This window comes from Equus quagga, chromosome 1, assembly GCF_021613505.1.
Source record: "Equus quagga isolate Etosha38 chromosome 1, UCLA_HA_Equagga_1.0, whole genome shotgun sequence".
Classification (NCBI taxonomy): Eukaryota; Metazoa; Chordata; class Mammalia; order Perissodactyla; family Equidae; genus Equus; species Equus quagga.
In genome coordinates this window covers 13,421,287-13,432,708 of record NC_060267.1, presented here as the reverse complement: position 1 = coordinate 13,432,708, position 11,422 = coordinate 13,421,287, and the positions used below count along the sequence as shown (strand labels likewise).

The following is an 11,422-nucleotide window of genomic DNA, read 5'->3' as shown; positions in this document are numbered from 1 at the left end:
AAATGCATAATATATAAATATTCATTGTTTAGATATATAGATACATATATATAAAGATAAAGCATATGTATATATGCTAAATATATCCATGCCTCAAAATGAAATCAATAAAAACTTTCTATATACAAAATAGAAATATGAAAAAATATTGGATGCAATTTGAACTTCATCCAGAGAGTCACTATTTGCTTGCCTGACACCACGTATATTAATGTTAATTATTCCAATATTTTCTCAGAAAAACAGGCACATTTAAATTCAACACAATTTTGGAGAACTAGAGGTTTATAGTGTTACATAATGTACCTCCAAAGATGCCTCTCAGGAGTTGGCCCAGTGGTGTAGTTCTTAAGTTCGCATGCTCCACTTCAGTGGCCTAGGGTTCGCAAGTTCAGATCCCAGGCGGACCTACATACCTCTCATCAAGCCATGCTTTGGCGCCATCCCAAACACTTTGGCGTCTATACAAAATAGAGGAAGGCGGGCACAGATGTTAGCTCAGAGCCAATCTTCCTCAGCAAAAAGAGAAAGACTGGCAGTAGATGTTAGCTCAGAATCAATCTTCCTCACCAAAAAACAGAACAAAGAAACAAAATCCCCTAGTCTTTCTATGTAGTAAAATACCTACTATTACATTGCATGTATCCTCTGAACGAGATTCACCAGCAGTGATGTGCAAGATTTACACCGATCTCTTTTTTAAAAACTTGCAAATTGTGATTGAGTTGCCATGAGTACTACATAGCTCTAGAGAATGTATTGTTTTACTTGTTGCATGGCATTTTGGTAATTTAATGGCATTTACTAAGTCCACTAATTTAATCAGCTATATCTTAATGAGGCCAAAGAGATTTTTCACTTCTCATTAAATAGACCAAGTTCAACCTTTTCTGGGAAAATAGACCTTATCTCTCATTCTGCCAACTTTCTCACAAATATATGGTTTTCATGAAAATGATTATGGTTCAATGCAATTATATCATCAGCATTTGGAGCACAACCTGAAGCTGAGATCATCATTAAATTTCTCTAACTGGAACAGCACTTCTAACAACCATAATTATAAATCGGTAAAAATTGGAGAGTAATTAACCTCATTATCTGAATTGAAAGTACTCTGTAGTGTTATAATCCACAGCATTTCTTAAATCTACAGTTATTGTTTTCTTAATACTCTTTTCCTTTGCATTCTATAACTTTCTAGCCAGAACAGGGCCCTATTGTTTTTGTTTCCTTCTATTTTAATAAAGCATAAGGTTATTCCCTTTTCCATAAACAAGGTCCAATACATTTTTCTTAAAATGTTTTCGTTACATAGGTACACAGATAAAACTATTTTTTTTAAAAAATTGAGGAAGAAAATAAATCTTAAAGAAAATACCTTAATATATCTTACCAAATAAAACCTTGTATTTCTTTTTTAATCAGAAGTGTAATGAATTTTTTAAAAAAAGAAGTAGTAGTCTGTGAGAATTTTTAACTGATCTTGAAATCTGTTGATTGTCTCAGATCTTCACAATTAAGCAAATACCTTAGGCAGACTAACATGCTTTGCACTGGCACAAATGTTTCATATACTTTAGTAGTAATATTTAAAAGTGTGACTGGCCTTGGGGAAATGATCCCTTGGGCATTAGAAGAGACTACTGTTAATTAAACAATTTTCTTAATCTCATAGGGGAGAATATAGAATTTTCATGAAACTGGTATATTTTCTATAAATCATAATGACTAAAATTCAAGATGAATTTCTCAATAATACATATTTTGAGGTGGGTTGATTGGGCACACTGGTCAAGTCTCTTGGGGTTACAATCATTAATATATCAAGACTATTTGAGGAATAGAAATTTTAGTTTTCCCTTGTAAAATTTTTGTATCCGTGGGATAGTTTTTGGTCCAATACAGATAAGAGAAATGTATACCGTGCCTTTGAAACATATGATTTTACATCTCATTTTTTATTTATTTTTAAAATTTTATCATTTTAAACATCTATTTTCCTAATAACAATCTTTTGTAAATGATTAAACACATCGAGTTAAGCTGATAGGTGGCTGTATTTTATTGTTGTCCTATACTTAAATAGTTTGGAGAGTGATTTGTTTTACTATGAGAACACTGTAAGCAGTCCCAGGATTCATATATTCATTGACAGAAGCAGTATCTTATATATGACGTGGTCAATGCCATAAAGAACTGAGCAATTTTTCTTTTTTTTAAATCCTTAGTTTGTTCTATCCTTAGACTTTCTGAGACTATTTTAATTTAGAAGGTAGAGATATAACATTATTCTTCGAAGTGCTTTGTAATGAGCTAAGAAAACTGTGGAAATCACTGTCTCTATTTTATTGTAATATATTTGCTGTAGAACCAATGCATAAAGAAATACAAACTTAAAAAATTACAAATTTGCAAAGTGGGAATGATTCCAAAAAATTCTAATGAAATCTTTGGAGGGCATAAAGCCTTGAAAAGGCCCCAGGAGTTTAAGGTTAACCTAAGTCTGAACAGGAGACAGAATAAATAGCTAAACAGGAAACCTCATGACTTCCTAATTTACCTCTTTCTGGAAAAAAAAACAGGGAAGCTTCCACATTTATGGAAATTAAAGGAAAATTCCTTAATCCTTATTTGCCAAGTAAGCTAAATAACAATGTTAAAGTAGTTAAAAATCTTTTTTTTAATCTTCAATTGGATACATGAATATTTACAATAAGTAAAACAAACCTGTAACCATTTCAAAGGAAAAGTTGTAAATATAGTTCATCTATCTTAATTCATACCAGTACCAAATAAATAACTAAGCATCATACTGAAGGATTTCTTTGTAACATTGGACAGGAAAAATCAAGTGAAAAAACACTACATTACTGAATCATGTATTAGGCTTTTGTTTTCAAGAATTTTAAATAAAAGTTTTATAAGATCTCAACAGGAAACATCCCTTATCTGAAGGTGAGGTAAAAGTCAATGGAGTTATTTCTGCATTATCTGTTCCTAAATGAACACCACCTCCCCTTCCACCACCACCAAGAAAAATCAGATAAAAGACAGCTCACTGAGTGGTGTCTGATTGCCACTCTGGAGCAGTCCATCTCCTTATCAAGCAATTCCTACAGTCATATTACACAATGCATTCACTGACTATTTATTATTGCCTACTTGTGGGTAGCTCATCTTAATTATTTTTAGCCAAAAATTTTTCATGTCATTATAATTTTGCATTTGCCTGCAAACAAATTAATGATTCTTTCCCTACAGATTTCTGGCTTCACCTACTAAGTGGCATGCACTGCAATAAGCAGCAGGTTTGGAAGCTGAAATAGACACACATCTCCATCTCAAAAAGATTACATTGTTTGTAATTCTCATTTGAAGAATTCATTTTGAGGGAGTAAATAATGAAGACATGTGGGGCCGGTCCAATGGCCAAGTAGTTAAAGTTCTGCGTGCTCCACTTCAGTGGCTCAGGGTTTGCAGGTTGGATCCTGGGTGCAGAAATACTCCACTCATCAGCCATGCCGTGGAGGCATCCCACATACAGTGCAGAGGAAGATTGGCACGAATGTTAGCTCAGGGCCAATGTTCCTCACACAAGCACAAAAAAGAATGAAGACATGTCAGTAAGAGAGGCTGTTTAGTGGCTCATGAAACTAGACAAAATATGACCTTACATTGGCCTAGGGTCTGGTCTGTAGGTTTCAGTTTCAGAATTTAAATGTGTGAATTAATCCAGAGGATTTCAAGCTCTTTGAGAACGGTGAACACAAATTAAATTTGTCCAAAAGTGGTCTGTAAACATGAAAAATACGGAAAATCTAAAGTACTATAAAATACTATTTGTGAACTTTAAACCAAGTTATTTTTTAATAAACTTACCACCCTTGTCTACTAACCTGGAAGTTACTTTTTGGAAGTCACATCATTTTGGGGAATTAAAATAATATTTAGAAAATTTCTTTCAAAAATAAGATCAGGGCCAGCCCTGGTTGCCTAGCGGTAAAGTTCAATGCAGTCCACTTTGGCAGCCCCAGTTCAGTTCCCAGGTGGGACCCATACCACTCTATTAGCAGCCATGCTGTCCTGGAAGCCCACATACTACAAAAGAGAGGAAGATTGACATCAAAGTTAGGTCAGGGAAAATCTTCCTCAGCAGAAAAATTAAAAATAAAAAAATAAGATCAAAGAAAACTGCATGAACTTTTGAGATTTTTCATATAGGCTTTAGAAATACATTTTGAACAGCCATTTTATGAGAAGAGTGAACATCTCTTCTAACATATCAGAATATTTTTCTCAATATCAAAAAACCCCCAAACAATCTGATTAAAAAATGGGCAGAGGACCTGAATAGATGTTTTTCCAAAGAAGATATACAGATGGCCAACAGGCACATGAAAAGATGCTCAACATCATTAATCATCAGGGAAATGCAAATTAAAACCACAATGAGATATCACTTTGCAAAAAGACAACAAATACTAAGTCTTGCAGAGGATGTGGAGAACCTTCTTGCACTGTTGGCTTGAAGGTAAATTGGTCCAGCCGCTCCAGAAAACAGTTGGAACTTCTTCAAAAAATTAAAAATAGAACTACCATACAATCCAGCAATTCCTCTTCTGAATATTTACCCAAAGAAAAAAAAATACTACAAGCATACCTCGTTTTATTATCTTTTACTTTATTGTCTTGGATGTGCATTGATATTCTCTTACTTATTCCCTACATATATGATCTTAAACAAGGTAATTAGCATTCTATTCTTTTTAAGCAAAATGGGGAATAATCTTGGCTAACAGGACAATTTTGAAGGTTAAAATAAATAATTATGGTAAAGCATCTACTATAGTAATCTAGCACGTTGCAAACAAGAAATATTAGGTTTATTTTCCTCTGATAGTTCAGTTCTGGTCTCATGGAAGAAGAGACTCTTGTATCTTCCAAAACAGACAAATATAGTAGATAAGCACCAGTTCTTCTGAATTCTTAATAATAATAAATAAAATCTAAGCTCTTGATAATGAAGATAGGATTTTTGGGCTCAAGCAGAATTTTAAACGCTTTATATTTATTCATTCCTTTAAATGTTCCAAAATTTAAAGAAACATGAATTATTTATATCACCACTTTATAGATGAAGATAAGGACACAAAGGAAGCATAATTATTGCCCCAAATCACAGTTATTAAGTTGAGAATCAGGGGAAATATTTAAACTTTCTGACTTCATAGCCCATTTCCTTAATGGATAAATTATTTTAACCCTAATTTGATAGCATGATAGTTTCCAAAATCATCAAGTCCTGATTCCTTTTCACTTAACAGTTCTTGCTTCGATTTATCTCTCTCCTCTCATATTTACTGTCATTAGCAAGACATTTCTATTGTTTGCTTGGAAATTATCTCAGCTAAATATCCAAGTCCACCATTTACTAGTTTTGCTTTCTACATAACTGCAAGATATATGTCTGTTATTTGTTAAGCTTTCTGCCACCATCTAACAAGGATCCCCTTTCCCTCAGGTTCCCATAATGTTCTTTTCATTTCTCTCTAAGCCCTCGACAGTGCCTTTAACATCTGTATTTCTACTAGCCTGTTCTATTTCTACAGTCTGGTCATGACAATTTATTGGTTTTCTAAGGTGATTCAGGTTTTTCTACAATGCTTTCACTTTCTCCTGAGCCTTCATTTCTGTTAGCAGTCTCCTCAAGACAATGTAGGCTTTTTCTATCATGCTCCTCAAATTCTTCCAGTCAATGCCCACTGCCTGATTCAAAAGCCATTTCAACATTTTTCAGGATTTGCTATTGAAGCACCCAAATTTCAGGGACCAAATCTGTATTAGTTTTCTATAGCTTTCATAAAAATAAATTATTACAAACTACGGCACTTAAAACCACAAGAAGCTGTTTTCTTACTGTTCTGTGGGTCAGAAGTCCAACATGGGTCTCAAGGGTCTACATCAAGGTGCTGCAAGGCTGCATTTGTTCCTGGAGGTGGTAGAGGAGACTCTTCTTCCACCTTCAAGAAGCCACTTACATTCCTCCACTTGTACCTCCCCTTCCTTCATCTTCAAGTTTGCATCTCTCTGACCCTTTTTCCATTGACGTGTTTCTTTCTGACCACAGCTGAGAAAGGTTTTACATTTCTAAGGATGCTTTCTGACCACAGCTGAGAAAGGTTTTACATTTCTAAGGACTGATGTGATTACATTGGGCCCACTCAGAATGCTCAGGATAATCTCCCCATCTTAAGGACTCCAGCATTAATTGCATCTGCAATATCCCATTTTCTCATGGAAGGTAACATATTCACAGGTTTTGGGGATTAGAATGTGGAGATCTCTGGGAAGCCACTGTTCTTCCTGCCAAATGATTTATCAATAAAGCGATCTGGAATTCATGAAATTTCTACTTAAAGTGAAATTATGTACTTATTTTTAATAGTGACACAAAATAGTGACTTAACTATCCATCCCAAGAATTTAGAAAACAACAGCAAATCAAACCAAATGAAAGTGGAAGGAAATACATTGCAAAGAAAACTTCAGAAATTAATGAAACAAAATGTATATACAGAAGAGAGTATGAGTGGAGCCAATAGTGATTTTAGAAAATAATTAAAATTTGACAATATTTGCTCTGGCAAAATAAAGTGAGGAGCAATTAACCAAAATAAATAATAAATAAAACATAGCTCCCTTCAAGAGTTCCAGATATACAGGAATGAGTCAACTAAACATAACAATGTAGATAAATAAAATTTAAAACCTTAAGAACAAAACTAGATTTACTAAAGCTGACTCAAGAAGAAATAGAAAACTGGATCAGTTAACACAAGAAATTTTTAAAAATGAATCAGTAGTCCAAAAGAATTTCACAAAGAAATATAGACCTACATGTCTTCACCAGAAAATTCTACCAAACAACTAAGGACCAAAAAAAAAAAAATCAGTCTTTCACAAACTGTCTTTTTTTGTGTGTAAATAGTAGATGTTAATATTCTAAACTTATTTTCTCAACCTGGATCACTATTGATCACTATTGAGACCAAATCAATAAATTCTGTACTGGGAAGGAAAATCACCTACCAATTTTACACTTGAACACCAACATAAAGATCCAAAATTAGATATTAGGAAAAATAATTCAGCCATGTATAAAAACGATAATAAATGATCAAATTTGACATTGGAAAACTAGACAATAGACAATAAAACTTACCATTTTAAGAAGTTAAACATAGGAAATAATATTATCTCTTCATTAGGTGCACACAGGGCTTGAATCTATTTCACAGCCGGTCTTTATAAAAACTCTCAGTAAACAATCTATTGAAGGTGTCATAATTATCTATTGCTATGTAACAAATTACCCCAGTACTTAAAACAAAGTAAACCTTGATCTCCTCACAATTTCTGTGGTTCTGGAATTGAGGAGCAGTTTCTATGAGGGGTTTGGCTCAGAGCCTTTAATGAGGTTGCAGTCAAGATATGATCTCCAGGCGGCCCAGTGGCGCAACGGTTAAGCGCGCACGGTCCCCTTCAGCAGCTGGGGATTCCTCGGTTTGGATCCCGGGTGCAGACATGGTACCGCTTGGCATGCCATGCTGTGCTATGCCTCCCACATATAAAGTAGAGGAAGACGGGCATGTATGTTAGCTCAGGGCCAGTCTTCCTCAGCAAAAAGAGGAGGATTGGCAGCAGTTAGCTCAGGGCTAATCTTCCTCAAAAAAACAAAAAAGCTAAAGAGATGTGATTTCATTTATTTATGGAATCTAAAACAGCTGAACTCACAGAAACAGAGAGTAGAAAGGTGATTCCCAGGGGCTGGGCTTGGGGAAAATGGACAGATGTGGGTCAAAGGGTACAAATTTCCAGTTATAAGATGAAGAAGTTCTGGGGATCTAATGCATGCATGGTGATTATAATTAACAACAGGTATTGTATTGTTATTCTTGTATTATTTGTACTGTTATACTTGTTATACAAGTATTATATGCTCGAAAGTTGCTAAAAGAGTAGATCTTAAATGTTCTCACCACATGAACACAAAAACGGTAATTATGTGAGGTGATGGAGGTGTTAACTAACCCTATTGATGTAATCATATTACAATATGTGTATCAAATCATCACGTTATATACCTTCACCTTACACAACGTTGTATGTTGATTATATCATATTTTATCATATATTAAAGCTGGATAAACAAAGCTCAATAAAGCTAGGATTGCAACCACTTGAAGACTAGGCTGGGCTGGAGGATTTGCTTCGAGACGGTTTTCCCAAATTGGTATAGAACTGACTCTGACTCAGTTCCTCTGCATAAGGCTGCTTGAGGATCTCATACGTGTCAGTTGTCCTCTCCAAGAGCAGTGATTCGAAAGAGCAACATGAAAGAATCAGTATCCTTTTTTAATTTAATTTTTGTTTTTTTAACGAGCTTCATTTATTTATTGAGATATATGACAATTAAGAATTTATATATTTAAGGTGTACAATTTGGTGATTTGATATACATGTACTTTGTGAAATAATCACCAAAGTCAAGCTAATTAACCCACCCATCTCTTGGATAGTTACACATCTTGCTGCACATAATGATCAGATAATGAAGTGATTTGCAGACCACAACAGAATAGTCACAGGACATGGAAACAGAAAATTCTGAAGCTTCCAAGAGGGTAATAAAAGAAATAATCGAGCTGCACCAACCCTCTAGGCAATGGTTAGTCTTGGTCACCATAGTTATGAGGAAGTTTGGAAGACACACTATTGTGAATGAAATATCCAAGATGGAGAAATTTTGGAGGAAGAATTACATTAAAACATTTAAGCAAGGATTCATCAAAGTAAAGAGGGTAAGTTCTCCATCATGCTTAACCATGTACTTGAGAAACAGAAACAGGAAAATAACAGTTTGCAGCAGTTTCATCTGTAAGTCCAAGCCCAACGAACTCTATCTCCATTAATTCGTTATTTCACTTTTATAAATCTTACCAAAACTACACAATAAAGATGATGAAACAAGTGATAACAGTGATTTTTTTCATTTTTAAAATATTCTGACAACCAAAGAAATACATTTTTGCAGAATTGTATCCATGAGCAAGTACTTTTTTTTCCTGCATGAAATTTCCCTTGTGATTTCTTCTTTTACTCATTGGTAGTTTATGAGTGTGTGGTTTAATTTCCCTATTTTTTTAATACTTACTATGAACTGGTTCTGAAGTTTCTAAGAAGCTAAACTAGAAATTGTTTACATTATCTAACTATGTTTACATTGCCCAATATGGTAGCCACTAAAACTGAAATGTGGCTAGTCCAAATTGAGATGTACTGTGAAGATAAATACACGTCATATTTCAAAGACTTAGTACAAAAATAGTAAAAGATTTCATTTCTTAGTGTATATTAGATGTTTAAATGATAATATTTTGTATATATTGAGTTAAAATGTCTTAATACTGTATGTTTGTCACTATATACTTCCCTCTTAGTGTTGCTTTGCCTGTAAGGAGTTAAAGCACAGAGAAAGAGAAGGAGCAAGAGATGACTAGTTTCTTCTTAAACAATGGAACAAATTTCAAATTAGGAACCTCCAAACACAAGCCTCAGAAAATACATCCTCAGAAAGATTTGAGAGGCCCCCAAAATCTCTGGGTAGACTGAATGGTGATTGTTTTCACCTTCATGAATTCAAAATTTTAGAAAGACTGAGAGAGGTGGTTGTTTTTTCAAATGTGTAGATATCAACACAAAGTTACAAGGAACATGAAGACAAAGAGAAAAATGGCCCAATTAGAGAAAAAAAATAAATCTCCCTAAACAGACTCCAAAGAAATGGAGGTATACGAACAGCTGACAAAGAATTCAAAATAACTGTCATAAAGATGCTCAGTGAGTTCAGGAAAGTGGCATGTGTTTTAGCTTATTGCACTTATCTTGAATTTTTCAAAATAAAAATATTTTCTAAAAGAAGATGGAGAACATGGAATTCCTATAAATAATACTTAATATCATGATCAGTATCTATCTTGAAAATATGAAGTAAACTTCACGAAGTATAAAGCTCTATATTTAAAGTACAATACACTAGAACATATTCACTCCAAGCACTGAATTTAAAGCACAATAATACAGACCACGCAGATTCTTTAAACATTACAAAATTATCAATGTTCATCTTGAAAATGTACAAGAAATTACACACTAATTTTGACACTTTACATTTTAAATACGTGTTATTATGTACCTTTTAGTCATTGATATTAACAGAATTGAAACCATTTTTTACATTGTGCTATAGGGTATGTCTTAAAGATCACTTCTAGAAAATTTTGTAGTTCATAGTAAATAAACTTTACTATATTTTTGAATGAGTCAATAAACAATACATTGAAGAGACATTGGTATGGAAGTGAAAAAAATGAACTGGAAAAATATTAAATTAACTGTAATTTGGCATATACATAGACTATAAAAAACAAGCATATTTATACAGATATTTAGGAGTTTCAAGGTTTTACTTAAATTCTCTGTAGAATGTCCTTTATTTTTGACAAAAAAACAACTGATTTAATTGCAGAAAATAGAACTTTATGGACCACACCTTTGAAAGCTTGTTTTATTGCTGGAGTCTCAGGGTGTAAATGAAGGGATTGAGCATGGGGGCCACAGAGGTGTTGAGAATAGCTACTCCTTTTGTCAATGATGCCTCTTTCTTCGCAGTGGGATTAGCACACATGAATGTACAGCTTCCATAAGACATGGAAATGATAATAATTTGAGAGAAAAAAGTGGAGAAAGCCTTTTTTTCCTGACTGGCAGATGGAATTCTCAAAATAGTTCTGATAATATACATGTAAGATAAACTCACTAACGTCAAAGTGAAAAGGAAATTCACCAAAGCAAAATGAAAACAAGTTACTTCTAAGAGCCAGATATCTGAGCAAGACAGTTGTAAAAGGGGAAAATAGTCACATGCAAAGTGATCAATGACATTGGAAGCACAGTAATCCCGCTGGAGGAGCAGCATACGAGGTGGGAAAATGGTCAGAAACCCGCCCAGCCACGCACAGAGCACAAGCAGGCTGCAGAGTTTCCTCTTCATGATGGTTGTGTAGTGAAGGGGCTTGCAGATGGCAACGTAGCGGTCATAGGATATGGCGGTTAGGATGTAAAATTCAGTCACCCCCATGAAAATAAAGAAAAATAGTTGGGCTGCACAGTTGTTATAGGAAATAGTCTTATCCCTGGTGATAATTGCCCACAGAAATCTAGGGACACATACAGTTGTAAATGAGATTTCTAAGAAAGAGAAGTTCTGGAGGAAGAAATACATCAGTGTCTGTAAACGGGAGTCCACCAAGGTGAGGATGATGACCGTCAAGTTTCCAGTGACACTTAATATGTACAT

At 34.2% G+C, this 11,422-nt stretch overlaps 1 protein-coding gene across 1 annotated transcript; it reads right to left on the bottom strand.

Annotated features, from left to right (window-relative positions):
- Nucleotides 1–10,630: 10,630 nt before the first annotated feature.
- LOC124233506 (olfactory receptor 6C3-like) lies at nt 10,631–11,422 on the bottom strand. The gene has a single exon (XM_046650682.1). The coding sequence runs from the start codon at nt 11,420–11,422 to the stop codon at nt 10,631–10,633; it is 792 nt and encodes a 263-aa protein (XP_046506638.1).